The sequence below is a fragment of the Girardinichthys multiradiatus genome, chromosome 6, assembly GCF_021462225.1.
Source record: "Girardinichthys multiradiatus isolate DD_20200921_A chromosome 6, DD_fGirMul_XY1, whole genome shotgun sequence".
NCBI classification, from domain to species: domain Eukaryota; kingdom Metazoa; phylum Chordata; class Actinopteri; order Cyprinodontiformes; family Goodeidae; genus Girardinichthys; species Girardinichthys multiradiatus.
The window spans coordinates 8,651,869-8,669,714 of NC_061799.1; the positions used below are offsets into that span (position 1 = coordinate 8,651,869).

The 17,846-nt window shown below is 41.4% G+C and overlaps 1 protein-coding gene across 2 annotated transcripts in view; it reads right to left on the reverse strand.

Annotated features, from left to right (window-relative positions):
* Nucleotides 1–2,928: 2,928 nt before the first annotated feature.
* Nucleotides 2,929–17,846, reverse strand: part of LOC124869281 (cAMP-specific 3',5'-cyclic phosphodiesterase 4B-like) — an 88,969-nt gene continuing 74,051 nt past the window's right edge. For both annotated transcript variants that reach the window (XM_047367047.1, XM_047367048.1), the window contains 10 exons: nucleotides 15,583–15,695; nucleotides 8,975–9,068; nucleotides 6,991–7,190; nucleotides 6,807–6,905; nucleotides 6,442–6,606; nucleotides 6,075–6,174; nucleotides 5,742–5,896; nucleotides 5,464–5,586; nucleotides 5,202–5,384; nucleotides 2,929–5,109 (listed from right to left, as the gene is read on the reverse strand). In XM_047367047.1, coding sequence (XP_047223003.1) covers nucleotides 4,735–5,109; nucleotides 5,202–5,384; nucleotides 5,464–5,586; nucleotides 5,742–5,896; nucleotides 6,075–6,174; nucleotides 6,442–6,606; nucleotides 6,807–6,905; nucleotides 6,991–7,190; nucleotides 8,975–9,068; nucleotides 15,583–15,695 — 1,607 coding nt within the window. In that variant the 3' untranslated portion in view covers nucleotides 2,929–4,734. The remainder of the gene's footprint in view (nucleotides 5,110–5,201; nucleotides 5,385–5,463; nucleotides 5,587–5,741; nucleotides 5,897–6,074; nucleotides 6,175–6,441; nucleotides 6,607–6,806; nucleotides 6,906–6,990; nucleotides 7,191–8,974; nucleotides 9,069–15,582; nucleotides 15,696–17,846) is intronic.

A 17,846-nucleotide genomic window follows, 5' to 3' on the forward strand; every position in this document is an offset into this window, starting at 1 on the left:
ATTTTTTTCCGTGTATGCTTGGAGATCTCATAACCCTTGAAATTCTTCATATTTAACCCAGCATAAACCTGCAGGTGTGTGCAAAAAAAAACCTAACACAGAACATCATGCAGAACACAGCAACCGGCACTGAAACATGGTGGCGATGATATTGCCATGCTGTGGAGATGTTTTTCATCAAAAGAGAAACTGGTCAGATTGGATGAGAAGAAAGATGGAGCTAAATACAAGACAATTCTGGAAGAAAACCTGCTAGAGGCTGAAAAGAGACTTGTCATCTTGGAACAGGACAACGGCTGTAAACATCCAGCTAGAGTTCCATTAGATGGTTTAGATCAAACCATATCCATACATTAAATAGTGCAGTCAAGGTTCAGACCTAAAGCCAATCTAGAATCTGTGGCAAGACTTGAAAATTGTTTTCCACAGCCTCTCTCCATCCAATCTGATTGAATTTGACCTGTTTTGCAAAGAGAAATGGGCAAAAATATGTTTTTAGACGTGCAAAGCTGGTAAAGACATATCCCAAAACACCTGAAGTGGTAACTGCTGTGTAAGGCCCATCACATGAGTTTAGGTTTGGTAGTTGAAATATAACACACTGGGCAAAAGTTCAAGCGCTGTAAATACTTTTTCAAGGCTCTCCATGTGCCAGCCATCCTGACAGTGTGTCAGCTGAACATGTTTTTTGTTGAAACCTCCTTCCTCTGCTTTGTTGAAATCATCTGGTGAAATCTGTGAAAGACATTCCTTCACGGTATCTTACTCAGCACTGTTCTGTTGATCACATATTTCTGATGCTAATCTGTTTGGGTCAAGGTGCTTACAGCAAAGGGAAGGTGAATGTCCAGAGGACCCAGCAAATAGCATCACTATCTATACCCTTCCTGTTTACATAGCTGGACCGGTGTTAAGCAGCACTAAACTCAAGCCAGACAAAAGCAAATAAAGTGGTGTTACTGCAGGAAAGTGACTGATGACTGGATAAGGTTGTTTTTCACCCTTAATGGTGCCTCATCTGGTATATTCCTGGGGTTCTTGGGTGATTTTGGCATTTCAGGAACAATGCGGACTGTTAGAGCAGGAGAAAAAGAATTATGTAAAGCTTTAAATGGGTGCAGTCAGACAATGAACATAAAATAATACATACCGTAAATATATTTTCTAAACAATACAAGACATCTCAAAGGAGTTAAAGGAAAATACATTATCTAACCACAGTAAAGAAAAATTATTTAGAGACCAGGCCAGAAGAGGTGCTAAGAACAAAAAAATTACTAAAATAGAGAGGTAAAAAATGTAACCCAAAAATAAACATGCAGAAGTAATAAATACTATGAATACAAAAATCTGGGCAGCCCAAAAAATCAAGGAAACTCTGCCAGACAGGCATGATGATTAAGAGTTTGGTAGACCTGTAAATCCATTCTATAACAAAGAGCCAGATGTCATCAGCATAGTTGCAGACATGGATCTGTCTTTTTATGACATCTATGGTAGATCGTATGGCTGTGTTTACAAGAGATGTTTGGACAAGCTTGGGAAACAAAAGGTACTTTGGAAAATGTTTCATGGTTTTCAAAGTATGAAAAACACATCATATTCCTCCACAGTTGTGCACTAGAACACGTGATCAGTGATATTCCTTGCGTTCTCTTTTTCTTTCCAGCATGTCCTGTCGCAGCGTTTCAGGCAGACCTTATGAAGCAGATGGTTGCCTGTATGTTCAACGGCAGTTTTGCTCTACAAAAAGGATATCTGAAAACACTATCCTAATAGTGTGATTAACTTTACTAATTCCATATTCAATCCAGCATCAAAGTAGGCAGGCCACATTGTGTTTTAGTAACCTGTGTTTGTATGTCCTTCAACCATTTTGAGTTATCATGTGTTGGTGCGTGGGTGTGCGTATGTGTGTGAGATGTTGGGTGAGCATATGTGTAGAGATAGATGCGTTTGTGTTTAGTGGGTGTGTGTGTGAATGTGACTGTGGCAAGAACAGTCCAATCCACACAATCCACATCACCTAAGAGCGGCAAGGGCAGGTAGACCCTGCTCCGGAAGGCCGCAGCAGTCCCAAGCTGCCAGACGTAAAGCATTACCCCAGGCCACAGAAGTAAGCCGCCAGCAAGGCACAGGAGCAGCAACCCGCAGGCCAAAGAGGCAGAGACCCTTTCCCTCCCGACCCAGTCACACCACCACCTCCAAAATTGAGATACAGGACAGGGCTAAATATAGCAGTGGGGGGTGATATTCCTGGGCTTATCTGATGTTTCAGGTCTTTCAGGGTCATACACTATTTCTCCTTTGCAGTACATTAAAGATAAGTCATAAGAGAAACAAAAAGGATCAAAATTCCTCTATTTGAAAAAAAAAAGAATAAAAACTGTGACAAATAAACAATATTTAAAAATAAATCTTGGAGACTCTTAAACTAAAAGCAAATCTAAGGAATTGGATTATTGAGATACTTAAAAGCCACCAACAGAACCCTTTAATTTATTCTGACAATCTGATGTAAAAATGATCTGGTGTGAAACAAATGATCTGGTCACTTTAGGATCACATATAGAGGCATGAAACAGTAGATCCTCTCAACATTCTGGCTCATTCCCAATTCTTCACCTGCCAAGTACCTCACAGAACTTCAAATACTGATCTAGATTATGTACAATTGCTGTCAGAGAAAAAACTGGTATCTCCAAAATCTAACCTTTTAGGTCATGGGAAAAAAAAACCCTCTTGCTTTTAAATGTAAATTCAGCATCTAGTCAAAGTCACATGATCTCTTGGATACTTTTCTATAAGGATTTATTGACAGACACACGTGGCAGGGGATCAAATGATTATCAATAATTAAAAAAGGGCAGAAAAAGAAAGAAAATTACTAATTAAAGTTTATGATTCAATCACATCCAGACAAGATGATTCTGTTTTACATGCTCATTTTAATAATCACATAGAAAACATTTGTTGAGCACAACATACACCATTGTTGTTGTTCTTTTTTACCAATATATTGTGAGGAAAACACTGAAAAAATACCTTTGAAACAATGCTAAATATTTCAGCAAATATTCCTACAGCTGTACAATGACCCGTCACCGTACACCATACGCTGCAGTGCATAACCTGCCAGAACTGAAGACCCGGAAAGCTGGTGCCGTGCTTCAGAACATCCAAACGTTTTCTGGCTGGAGCCTCAAAGCTAACATACTGTCATGACTTCAAGAGGAGGTCTTGTAGCAAAATATTTTACTAAATACAGACAAACCACCCAACAGGTTCAGTCAAACTGTAATTTGGCGTGTGGTGGTGCATATAAATAACAGCAAATATACAGTAAATATCAGCAACCAATATAATCTTATACAAGGAAAAAGTAATAAATACACTGTTACTGTCAGCACTATACAGCTCTGTGCGACAAGATTGTGTGGTTCTGTGACCACTTAATTATACGCTCACATTCACAGAAGAAGAATGTCATGTTATGACTACAGACTGGTCTCCCCTCATCCTACGTCGTGGTACCTTTTAGGAAGTTTTGAGCAGATCTGCAACCAGCTGCAGAGCTGTTGGCATTTTCAAGTTGCTGTGGTGAAAACGACAAGAGTTGTACAAACGTTTTGTTTCTTTAAGCTGTGCACAACCTCACAATGTAAAGTGGGTTCAAAGGAATGGAGTACTGCTACTAGCAATAGGTTTGGAACATTTTGTATGTTTACGTTTAGATAACTTAGAAGAATTTAACGATGATCTTGCATCAGTTGGTCCAGAAAATCAGGGGAAGTTCCTCAGCTTGAACTTTGAAGGTTTCCTGTGTGTGATCACACGTTTAAGATGTGGCAGTGAAATCATCAAAGTGCTCTTTTCTTAGAAGATCTTTGGATATTTCCTCCATCTCTGTCCATCTATACGTTTTGTAATGGCCTACATGATGAATAGGAGGTTGAGAAACAATATTTGGATTGTTCAAATCAAATTATTTGGCTTCACATGTACGCCGTCCTTTTTACAGCCCCATTGTTTTCCACACTCTCCTCACTCTACAGTGTCACAAAGTGCAAATTGTGCTGGGAAGTCAACAGATTTTTCACATACATAAACCTGTGTGAATAATTTTTGACTATTGCCAGAACATTAGGAAGACTATGAGACAATGATGTCCTCTTGTAGGAAACTGGACACTTTTTACAGCTGTATGAACTTGTTAAATAAATTATAAAAACGCTTACAAAAAGACATGGTTGTACAATAAAACAAAAAAGGCACTTTTTTTCTCCTTTTTTCCCCTCTTTTCTTAGACAAGTGTTAAAAAAACTACTTGGTTACAAGTAACCTGCAGACCAGTAGTTTAGGTTGTGTTATTAGGTCTTCAAATATTATAAATATTCTACATGAAGATAAAAATGTCCTGAAGTGCAAGTTTGGAAGTTTTTCCTTTACCCAGTTTGTAGATTCATACCATCTAATCCAGACTGTTGGTCTGTAGGGACCCCCACCCAGTCGAGTTTAGGCAGTCTCTGCTTTAAAGAAACACTCTCAGCTTCTTCTGCCGCGCCGCAAAAACATACTGCAACAGGGTTTCTGAGCCTTGTTTGCAGGGGTGGCCAACATTCAGACAGGCCTTCTTTGCCAGACAGCTCTATAAAGCCTCACTGCAGGATGCCTCCGCTGCAATAAAATAAATTCAGCATAAAACCGTCCTTTTCCAGGACATCGTCAGTTCAGCTATGTTTCTGCAGCTGAGATGTCACACGTTGTCATTTTTATTCCTTCCAGGTCAGAGGGATTGTCTCTACTCAAATGGTCACTTCTGACAGCTGTGTCCACCAGGACACTCTCTCTATGTCCAGCTGGCCTCTCCTGGCTGTCCATGGTCAGGTCAAAGGGAAATTTACTCGCTACTGAAACCCCTTCACTGTCCCCATGTTGGCCTCCTTCTCCATCACTTGTGTAGAAAGGAGGCGAGGGGCTCTGGGGGATCATGCTTTGGTACCAATTCCTGTTGTCCTCCAATATGTCCAAGATGTCCTGGGCATCAGGATGGACCAGATCGGCCCACGTCTCCCACAGAGGGTGGACAATGAAGTCTATGAAGCCAACCTGGAACAGATCCAGACGGCTGATGTCAGTGAAAGGGAAACAGGACAGGAATATTATTGTGTTTTTTAATGTTTCATGTGTGTAGTCTCTACCTGAGTTCTCTCTACTGACGCTGTGTGCTTGTCACACATGGGGCTAATCTCCATCCCCTTCTCCCGCTCCCTGTCTCCCTGGTGGAAGAACTCATCCATGATCCTGTCAGTCCACTGCCGGTACAGATCCAGAGGCTTGGTGGGGTTGCTCAGATCTGCACAGTGAACCATGTTACACAGCACCTGAAGACAAGGCAGATCTTAGTACACAGTTTCTCTCATGGTGTTTTCAGAAGATGAATGAGCAAATCGAGCTCTTTACCTGCATTCTATCAGTGTAATTGTCCAGCAACAAGACACCAGAGCTGGTCACCTTCTTGGTTTCCACCATGGTTTTCAAATTTGCTAAGAGATTCATGTGTTTGGACATATCAGTGGCCAGAACCTGAAAGGCATGAAAGAGAGTATAAGACATCATTGCTGTTTTAAGAAGAGAAGCACCAAGAAATCAACTCGTGACCTGAATTGGCCAATTTCTCTCTTGACCACCTCAACAATCGGATCATTTTCTCAAAAGGTATTCTCTAGATGTTTCCTCACCATGTCGATGACCATCCTCCGGAGTGTCTGCCTCTGCTTCTTGGTCAGATTTTGGAAGATGTCACAGTTGTCTTCCTGCAGAAGTTTGAAGCCCACAGCCAGGTGGTGGTTCTCCAGCACCGACTCATCGTTGTACATCAGAGCCAACTCAGAGTCTGAGTATAAAGAAGCGGGGGAAGAAATGACAGGAAGGGAGAAATTAAATAGCGTTCCAGGTTTACAGCGTTGCATTTGGATTTCTTAAACCATTCGGATAGATTATTTTACTTGTCTCAAACAAATGAGCTAAATCAATCATACATCTTAAAGGAATTTGAGTCCCAGGAGACTTACTAGTGTTGATGAGAAACTGATTGGACACTCCTGGGTGGTCCACATCGTGAATGGCTGCAGCGAAGATGGCCGCCAAGATCTCCAGATCTGTGAAGACCGCCTGAAGGAGGGAAAATAAAAAGGAAATGAGGCTCGGCTGTTGATGGACTGGCCAAACAAGCTGAGATAATAGACAACAACTTTCATGTGTCATCCACTCTGGCATTCACTGAGCAGTGACATAGTACAAGTTGCCTCATTAAACCATAATAGCTTGAGAAAGGAGCATTGGTGATGGTGTCACTTGCTAACCACATAACTCCAGTTAATTTGTAATTCTCTTGAAACCATGACCAAAGCAACCAGGAGGGAGATTTTAGCCACTTACATCCAGCGCGGGTGTGGACAGGAGGATGTGTGTGGACTGGGCTACGTCGGCAGCATGCAGGCTGTTGTGGAAGGCCACGTCCGAGTGGTAGTGGTCCTCCAGTGTCAGCATGAACATCACGAAGGTGTCGGTTGGAATTCTGAACGTCCGCATCAGGTCTCGCTCCTGAGTGTGGCGAAGACAAACAGGTGATTGTCATTACAGGAAGAAACTGAAGACGTTACAGCTCGACTCTTATTTCTTTCATGCCTTTATCACGTCAAATTCAGCCAGAATTTCATTGATCTTTTACCATATACTGACAAAAAGATCAAATATGCAATGCGTTTACTATGTTGATGAGAAGGAAGAAGCTAGGAGCTTACCTGAAAGATTTTGTACATGACGCAGGTGAGAGGTCGGTTGTGAGAATGTTCAGCCACTTTGAAAATATTCAGCCCCCATTTGTTGATGTCCTCCAGGTCCTGTTAAATAAGCCAGAAATTCAAAGTTTTAGTTGTCTTTTTAATTTTATTTAATTTTGTTTTGGTTATACTGTGCATTACTTACTTTTGAGAGGAGCTCCTCCTGGTCTGTCTTGACCCCAAAGCGGTTTCCTGTATTTCCCGATGTGCTTGATGCATGGTTGACCTTCTTCACCCCACTGATCTGTGTCATCATCCCAACCTGCTGCTGCTGTTGGCCCTGCTTCCTTTTCCTATCTCTCTGCTTCTGAACAGGATAGGGAAGCTCTAACTCATTCTGCTTATCTGTAGGAAACACAATAAGAATCAGAAAAAGGAGAGATGATTAAGAAAATGGTTTAAAAAGTGGGCTTAGCAGTTCAGCTGAAGCTCGATGTTGATGCATAAGCCTCCTAGTAGCGTTCCCACTTCCCTGCTTAACAGGTGACCTCTCACATCTAAGTGACAACACATTCAGGCTGTACTGACGGTTGGGTAATTAAAACAATCCCTTATATTCTGTCTTCACTAAAAGTAAACTCCCACAGACTGCAGGAAAAATGAAACGATAACAATTAAATCAAATACTCCAAACAAAACCTTTATTCAAATGTGAAGACGGTGTCATGATTAAATAAAATGCTCGAGACTTGCTAATGAGATGTTTTGCCACACAGTATTCCAGTGGTGAGTGCATTCTGCGAAACCAAACCTTGATGCAATAACAATTCAGAGAAATGTGGAAAAATGGCTTATCCTCAGTTAAAATGTTCAGAAAACAGACATGTAAATATGTGGGCAAGGCCAGTGCATGTGATTCAGTCTTTCTGTCTGCTGGTGACAGTCCTCACATACTGTAAACAGCCATCAGTTTGTGTGTGTGTGCATACGAAACTGTTTCTGATCACTATATACACTGCAGTGAAAACAAAATGAAAGTCTCAACTACATCCTCCACAGAGAATGATCTTTCTTTACCTGGCGGGTGTTAGATGCAATGCAGATCAAAAACGTCTGTAAGCTTCAAAGAGAAACAGCTATACTGCTTCCTTTGACTATACAACGTTCTTTGATGGTTGAAATGCACCAAAAACAGGAATCTGACAAATTTCTAGTCAGAAACTCAAATATGAGATTTTTTTCCCCAGACATTAAATGCACCATCCCAAAGCCCAACGAAGTGGAAGGTAATAACAACACTCTTTGGTGTGGAAGTTGTACTGCAGGAAGAAAACTCCAAGTTAGCTACTTTAACTATATCAGTAAGGTATAGAGGAAGAGCAGAGATGTAAAAGCTACATTTCTGTAAAAGGTTGCAAGTGAGCCAGAGAGGGCAAGACATCAACGACTGCCATGAAATCTGAATGTACTACTGCTCTCTCAGGACCAGATGTCGCATCTGGTTTCTTATATTATAGTTCTCTGACAAAATCGGTATTGACAGGACAAAGCTTTACAAAAACTGGAGACGAGAAATCATCCACAAAACTGTTCAACAAACAGTGTCCTCTAGGAAAAGTTTCTCCAGCATACATCTAGCCTCCAACTTTCCTCCACTTTGCTTTTTCCTTCAGATGTACACAGATAAGTAGGCTGTTTGCAGGTAGCAAGTCACAGAGGATGGTGGAAAATCTATAAGAAGCTGTGTGCAGGGCAGACAATCTAGCTGTGAGTCATGAAATGCTGATCTGCTTTTTAAAGATCAGGAAACACTGCCGTCCTCCTCTTGTTGAATAATGCAGCGTCTGGATACCAGCTGATGGCATCTGTCCTAACTTTTCCTCGTCTCACTGTTCCTGATCTCTCCAGAGGGAAGCCTTTCCTGAGCAGAAAGTTCTCCCTCCTCCCTTCGCATATCTCTGCAGTCAGAGAGAGGAGGACTATGTTTCTCCTCTGGACCAGAGAGGACTGGTGACAGAGCACAGATGCCCACCAAATATGAATTTATCAAGAGCTTTGGACTCACTTTGAGTGATCTTCCAACCTCTAGCTTGCACAGGCTTTGTTATTCCTGATAACTGCTGGCTATCAAAGCTCTGATGCTACAGTTATTTTGTGATGCTGCAGTGAACATGCACTGCAGTGCTTACCTAAGAAGGTGTTGGAGATGTACTCTGACACTTGGTTGCCTGAGCGGCTCATCTCAGACAGGTGGCTTAGTTCCCGGTTCAGCATCCTCTTGAACTAGATGTAAAAAGACAGAACAAGAAGACAATATGTAGATATATATATATATATTATATAAATGATTTTTACTGCTGATTTTACCAGAGGATTAAAGCATTTCCTGTTATTCTACTGATTCAATATGTCACATAAGGTCTGTGGTCATGTCCAGTTAGTTGTTTTTTTTTTTTGGTGTTAAAAATGCATAAAAACCAGAGCTATCTGCATAGATAGAAAAGCTGACATTTATGCATCTTTTGTTCCTGCCGCAGTCTTCCAAACACATGCAAAAGAACAACAGCGTCATAAAAAAATCTGTCGAAGATATTCATGCAAAATCTGTAACTGAAATGTTGCAAGATCAACGTGAAAAATCCGATGAATTATTCTAGCTCCATTGTAACACACACAAACGGGCTCCCATTGGTGGCGATTCTTTCAGTGGAACACACCTTAATGTATCCCCAGGACACAGAGAACAGGTAGTTGGCCTCAGGCATGGTGCTGAGCTGTTCAGAGCCCCTGGTGCTCCCCAGCAGAAGCAGCGAATGCTCCTCTCTGAGTGGAGCCCCAAGGCTGAGCTCAGCTTGAGACGCGACCCAAATCGCAGCCTGCCGACTATCGACTGCTGCGATAACTCCTCGCCTGCCGTCTCTGGAGGAGGGCTGTAGTGGGGGCCTCTACATCCCCCAGTCAAATCAGATGCGCCTCCTCCCAGCCTCATCCATTGTTTTCAAGGATGGCACAGCGACAGGAGAGAGTGATGGAATCCCCCCAAGATGCAATCAATTTCTTTTCTCTTTCTTTTCTCCTCTTCCAGCTGGCTTCATCTGTCCGTCTTCTTCTGACACAATCCAAATGTTATCCAGTGACAACCAGCCTTTCCAAGCCCGGATGGAATGAGGCAAGACAGGCTTCACAACAGAGGGAGAAGTAAAAAGGGGGGATGGCAAAAAGCAGCGAGGATGAGGAGAAGGGTGGGGGGTGGGATGCTCAATCTGCAGAATCCCTTGTGTCAGACAGAGTGCGGAGTATGGACTCTCTTGCCATCTTTGTCTCCCACCCTCATTTAATGCAGATCCATGCACAGCACTGCAGAAAATGAGAGCTTGGAGAATCCCCTGCATCTTTTCCTCTCTCTCTTGCCGCTCATTCCCCTCGCCCTGCACACGATTCCCCTGCTCTGTAATGCAGAACAGCTGCAAAGCACACTGCGCAATGTGAGGCTTTCCGAGCAGCTGAGTGCTTATAGATGGGAATGGGAAATTAGAAAATTTCTTTCTAAAAAATCTAATTATTTAACCACTTTTTCATTGGTATTGTTTCATAAAAGGATAACTTTAAGGAGGTAAATCCAATTAACAGTTCAGTCCACCACAGTACCACCAACCCCACAGATGACTGAATGCCATGGCAACAGACTTACATGGTCCCCTGCATCATTCCCACAGTGGTCCCCTCTCTAAATATATACTGCATCATATCAAACCCATAGACAACACGGCGCATGCAAACACACACAGTTTGCAGCAGAGGACCCTGAGATGAGTACAAATGCGACAAGATATTTACCGTCTACTAAAAGGACAGTTTCAGTTCTTGTTAGCTAAAGAGAAACATGATCACATCAAAAGTCCCTAAGAATATAAATAACTGGACATGCACCAATCAATCAGCCAGAGATTGGGATGGGTGAATTTTCCTTAGAACAGAGAACAACAAGTCTAATACTAAAAAATACATTTTTTCAATTTTCTTATTCATTAAATGCATCAAATCTAAAACCTTTCATTTTTATTACTTTAATAAAAATCCGATAAAGGTTGGGGGGTAATGTGGACGATTTTTTGCAAATCCTTAATTTTAAACCAATTTCTTCAATCAAATACCTGCCACACATTTTTTGCTCTTATTTGTTACTGTTTTTGGTATAAAAAAATATATAATCAGTCAAGATTGTTATTGGAAGGGCAAGCAGAAATCGGTATCCATCTCGACTAATAACTGCAATTGCAGCTGTGAGTGCAGCTTGAAAATTTTAAGCTGCCCTGAGCCAGTTGAGGCAGGGTCTCTTTATAATAAACCAGGCAATCTGGTGTCCCAAATGTCTAACAACTGCTGAAAAACCAGCTAACATCTTCCTGACAGGAAAACTTGAGCAGAACGGTCGAGAAACTGAAAATTCACACCACCACAGGTTGTTTGTGAAAATCAGAACTTCCCTGATGAACAAATAAAAAAAAACTGCACTCTGGATGTGGTAGCTTTACTTTGTAAAAAGGGGAAACTGTCACCAACTCTTCAAAGTGGGGCAATGGTGCAACTTTGAGACAATTACAGGGGGAGGAAATAAACGCCCGGCCAAATGCCGATAATTCTGGGTCATGTAGTTCAGCTTGAGCACACAGTGCACACTGATGGCATGATGACATGTCTGTTTGGAAACCAGATTGCCTAATGAATTGCATTGACATGTGCATCCTTTTACGTTACGGGGGAGTGAAAAAAGGCAAAAAAAAGGAAAAACATTTTTTAAAACTAACTTGAAACAGAAAACATTACTAAAACCAGATCAAATATTTAGAATAATTATAAAACATCTGAAACAACAACATTTCCACTTAATATACATTTAACGGTTATTCAAAGCATCAGCTCTAAATCTCTTACCCAAATTCTCAGTGTTTTCTTAACATATCAACGCTGAAAGAATTCATTCACTCTTTAAACAGTTTTTACACGGCAGACGGCTCTCACGCAACTCAAAACTCACCTTTTTCCAACTTGTGAACATCTCAAAATTTTTCTTCTGCTTTTCAGAACAACATAGTCCCATTGTCACTTAACAAAACCCAAACCCGACACGAAAGAAAATTCTGCAGAAGTCCAAGAGCAACAAGTTTACAGTCCAGTTGAGATCGTGCCTGCTTTTACCCTCTAATCTCTCTTTTCTGATGTGGCGTCAGGCAGGAAACACAAAGCGATAAAAGTGCCCTGACTGACTGCCCTGAGCTACACAGTCTAAAAAGAGGCCCCATTGCTCCTCCTTCCAACACAGGCCCGAGCTTGTGCCCCCACCTACTTCCTTTTTACTTACCAGGGTTATTCACTGAAGTCATTTACATCCTGCTTCCTCACATGGCCTCAGGCAAGCAGCAGCCTACTGACATACCTGAGCACGCAGGACAAAACTCCCTAAGAACAAGTTCAGCAAAAAGCCAAGAAGTGGTGGAAAATCACAAGTGAAGCAAAAGTATTCCTTTGGGAAGAGTTTAACTGTTACACAAATGAAATATTGGACTAACAGAAATGGGATTGCATGGAAAAAGTTATGGGGCATATTGCAAAAAACAGCCGCGCAATCTAACAAAGACCAGAGTGAGCCAACATTGCCTCTGTCCCATGCGCTGCTGATTAGAGTGTCAACACCCTTTAAACAGGGTCCAGCAAGTTTTCACTGTTTAGCAACAGTAAAAAGGACACATTTCCTAGAAGGTGCTGACTGGAACTACTTGAGAAAAGTTACAGTAAGAAACTTGGTTTTGTTTGTTGTCTTTTTAGTTTCCTTTCCGTGAAGATTTGAGGTAAGAATTTTTTTAATGATTAGAATTAGCTTGTCTGATCTCTTCACCACCTTTACAGCGAAACAGAACGGCAGAACTATAATTTAATGCCCATTACATCTGCTTCAACTCCAGTCCCACTGCTACATCTGATTCAATAACTGTATCATTCTTTCCCTCTTTAAGGACGGTGGTGCTTCAAAGCTGGAGTGACCACACGTGACTTAAAGTTTCCGACTTGTCTTTTGCTCGGGGTCTCGCTTGCACGCTAACCCACAGGGCACTAAAACTCCTCTAACTGAATTCAGATGGCAGTGTTTGTCCAAGGCAGTCACCGGCATCGGCATGGGAGTGTGGCGAGGCTAATGATAGTGAGGGGTAGGGAAACGGCTCCCCCTCTTAGGTCACCCTGACCAGACGGGCGGTTGGCTGGGTGTGTGGTCCTGTAACCCCCGGATACACCTGCGCCCTTGGACACTGCAAATGGAGACACCCTGGCTTTGATTATGGGTTCAAATGGATCCTGTTGGCCAGAAAAGAAACAGGCTCTTTGTCAAAACTCATGGCAGATGACCACCATGCTGCAATAATGGCTGCAACAGAGAAACTGGATGTACATTTTGAACGGAAAGAATCCGTCTAACTCCTGGTGTTGCTGCAGGATTGGTTGTGGGTATGCCATCTGGTTAGTTAGCAAAAAGTTGCTCTGTGAGGGAATGTTTGCATAAATGTAAGCAGAAGTCACAAAAATAATTCACGTAAAACATTGTCGGTTATAAAAATAAACCAGAAAGCAACCCAACAAACTGCATCTCTCCACCCATTCACAGTCATGCAACAAATCTAGGACAGTGATGAAATGAAAGAGTAATACGATAGACCGTTGGCCTGTGCACTTTCAAAATCAGCATTGGTCAACAACGGTACTGTGCCTGACAAGGAAGTCGAGTTGCAGCAGGCTGGAATGACCTTCTGGTCATTGTCTTGCCAGCTCTAATGACGTACAAGCCTTTCAAGACCCGACCTGTGTGCAAGCGCTGTTATTGTAGTCTGGTAAACCGGGAGCAAAGCAGAGGAGGCGGTAGGGGGGCAGAAGGAAATAAAAAAGAGACAGGAAAAAGCTGTCACGGTCACAGTCACCCATCATATGATCTGACAAAATCCCTCCCAATACTAATCCTCCCTTTGACCATGTTGACGAAAAAACAGGCAACACCACGCTGAGTGTTTATAATCTGATGCCGCCATACTGTCTGCACTGGCAGTAGGGAGGGTGACTAATAATCTGCAGTTTAGTTTAACTTTGTACAAATTAAGTCCACTCATGTGCATCAAAGCACAGGGAGGTAATTAGTTCTAAGTGGCTTCTTTGTTTGGCCTACATGAACTGAAGTTTATTTAGTTTCAGTTTAATCAAATCATGGCTGACATTTGAATTTTTATTATTACAATAACATTTATTACTTTGGATTTACTCACCAGTAACAGGACATTCTGTGAGTGGATTTGGAGTGTTTTTAATAATTCTAGCATTGAGCATTTCTATGTCGTGGAAGAAAAATACATCAACCTCACGAGATATTCTTAGATTTGTTCGGACTTTGCATAATTTTCTTATAAATCGTATCATAATTTTTTTTATTTATTATCTTTTTAATTATTAATTCTTTAATCTCTTTAATTATTTAATTACCTTTATGCCACTGCAATGTACTTTTACCATCATGTTTCTTTTTCTTTTTTTCATGTACAGCACTTTGAATTGTCTCGCTACTGAAATGTGCTTTATCAATTACTGGCAAATTATTACACCAGCGCAACCTCTCTTCTTGAGCTTTAGCATCTCACTCAAATATAATAATAATAATAATAATAATCTCTGGTTTTGACATGACAGTTAAAGTCCTTCCAAGAGGCCAAGTATATTTTTGGCCAAAGCACAGTTTGAATGCAAGACACCAGAAAAATTACAGAGCACAAGAAATGCATCCAAACAATCCTTTGAAACTGAAAATCCTGAAACTGATCAAAATTGTGTGTTCACACATATTGTGCAACTTTACATAAAAAACCTTAAGTGTGAGAGTTGTTTGAAGTTAGCAGTATTTTCACACTGACTTACTTCAGGGTTAGCCTCAATTGAGCTGCCACAAAGGGCATGTGATCTTTGGCTATGCATGTTATTAATACATTATAGCAACTTGGTAAAGTTGCTAGCATATGTTATAGCATATGCATAACTTAAGTTGAATTTGACCTTTCTTATGACATTTATTTCTAGCTAAATTCATTAAGTATCTCAGTGAGATAAAGACAAAAGAGCCAATATGCACACCACATTAAAATGGTCGATGCATCTAGTTAGTTATAATCATGCCCCTTTACAACCAGCTGAAAAACATGTCTGCAAAACATAATGAAGCCACTTCCATGGAGCAGGAGTTAAAGCTCTTCAGCGATAACAGGAACTTTGTTGTCTTTTATGTAAAACACACTATTCACTTCTCTTTTTTATGTAAGAGATCCCTAAAATGATTTGCAAGTGCGTCAATGTGGCAGCAAACATTTTGCATACTCTGTGCATATGAACAACCACGCTGCAGATAGAGCAGTTATGCAGAAGTGTGGAGGAGAGGAATTAGATAAGTCCAGTCATCACCCTGTCAGTCAAAGAATCCAGCTGTTGCTCTATGTTTCTGACTATCTGCTGTGAAAAATAACTATTCAGTTAGAATGTTTTAGAGTTAAAACATTAGGAATTTAAACTGTAGAAGAGACCAAAGTTTTCTCGCTTATTTTATCTTTTAAATTTACTAAACGTATGAGAACTTTAAAAAAATGTTTGAACATTTAAATATGCCTTTACATTGTTCAAATGCTGTTTTTGTCATAAAACCACATTTCCAAGACAAGACTGGAAACCAAAACTTATCAGTTATGATTTGGACAGAAAGCTCCAGCCGTCCTACCTTGTTTGAGGCCATGTCACTGACAGACCGGTAAGTCTGAATTGTCTCCAGCTGGTCCAGACACCAATCCAACTCCTCCATTGTCTCCATAGCTAGCTTCTGGTAGGACTCATCTGCCAACAAACACATGAACACGTAATCAGGTCCAACAGACACATGGACACGTAATCAGGTCCGAGTGGATCCATGGCCACACTAGAGCCTGCTAACAAGGCGCGTGGCGGGCCGAGGGTCCCAGAGTGGTCCGATCGCACGGGGGACTTGCCTGCAGGACATCCGGAGGACACAGAGGAGGAGGGGGAGGGGTGCACACAGAACTCCTTCATCTTTGAAAAACTCTACCGCCTCAGAAAGTTCAGGCAAGTTGGATTTTCTGACAGATGCTAATGTGCAGCCTCATTCTTCTCGTACCCCTTCTTCCCCTTGCGAAGTGTACTCTGCAAACCCTCCTCCTACTCTGTCAGGTTCCCTCACCCCTTCTCACCCACTCTTTCATTAACTTCTCTCCTTTTTAATTCTGTTCATCTGAACAACTGCTGTGAAAGCTACAGACCGCCTCCTCCTACTGCCAATACGCATAGGACCCCTGTCCTTTAACCACATAGGACAGTGACCCCGTGTATCTTTCCCCTCCTGGGGTCTCAGATAAAATAAAACTTTCACTTTATTTTCACTCAAATGAAGTTGACTTTTTTTTAATCTATTTTGTGGGTAAGAAGTGTAATAGTGCTTTATTACTGCTGACCCTGTTTCTTCCTCTCTTGATGACTTCCTTTCTGAAACATGAGGTTGTACTCTGCTGAACTGCCTCAGCTGCAGCTCATGCCACCATGCCTCACAAACGGTCTCTCTCCTCTCAAATCCTCTTAAAGGAAGGAAAAAAATTATATCAAACACCAACACTTGTTTGCACAGGCAACATGAGAGGCACATTTTCTCTCCCCCAACAGGGGGAAGACGGGCCAGAGCCTCACTCCTGCCAAATAAACCAAAGCACTTCCTCTTTGGCTCTGACCTCTTGAAAAACATGGAGCGGATCTGCTAATGAAAACACTGGATTGCTGTCGTTCAGTTTAATAGCTCTGCTGTTTCCACTGATGATTCACATCTGCCAGGAGCGTGGGTATTTAGAAGGAAAAGACTGGTTTAGAAGAAATAAGTGTGCATATATGAGGAAACAAAGAGAAGACAGAGGAGAGCGGTGGTTCAAAACATTTCTGCCAGCAGGGAGGGACCATTGAATGTATCTGGATCTTCCCACCTTCCCTTTTTTATGGAAAAGACTGATCTCTACTTCATAGGGCTTCACATATGGAAGAAATTTAGCCCACATACTTAACACAACAAGACAGCCAACGTGCTACTCTCCAATTTACGTCAATATAGCAGATCAAAGCCTTTCAAAGAGCAGTGATGGTGTACAGATTTTTTAACAAAGAACTGTAAAAAAAACCTTACACATATGGCGCAGCTGAGGAAACGGCCAACTTTTAACTGTGATCAGAACAAGGTGATGAGAATAATTCCTCTGAACAATTAAGAAAGTGATGGTTCAGCTGTTTAAGGTCACCCCCAATTTTCTAACTAAGCATCTCTCTGGTTTTTTTCAGATGCCTCATAGAAGCTTTTAACTGGAATATACAAGTACATGCCAAGTTTTGTAGTCCAACATATTTAGAGGAACTGTTGGTACCATGAACCAAAACTCTTGTACACAAAACAGAATGTGTCAAGTTTACCCTAAAGGTTTTTCTTTAACCCAAATTTTGGTTTTATGCTGTTTGTACATATGTATGGTCATTTCAATCATCCGGGTAAGGTCAACTGGCCTTTCTAAATTGCCCTTACGTCTCAATGAGTGCCTGCATGGTGTACTTGTCTAGGGAGCACCACAGCTGTCACTTCATGGCTGTTGAAGAGTGGTACCAGCCATCTCAAAACAGGTATAGAATAACGAAAATCAGTTGTTTAGTACTTTAGGTTACTAGTCTTAACGAAAAACATTTTAACCCAGTTCGCAGGGTGAGGCCCAGAACCAACCCTGCTGTTTGAAATTTACAATTTTTTTGCCACTTTTGCTCCAGGACTGGTTCGCCAAATTAATTTAAACTGGGTTGTTTTTCAGCCAGTGGTTTGTAGAATGTACAAGTAGGTGGGTGGGTCAACCAGTGGGTCAACTGGCACCTGTAAGCCATACAAAAGTGTGTCAAAACAATCAAAGCAGCTTTAGTTATACTGTTTACACTCTTACTTCATTAAATACC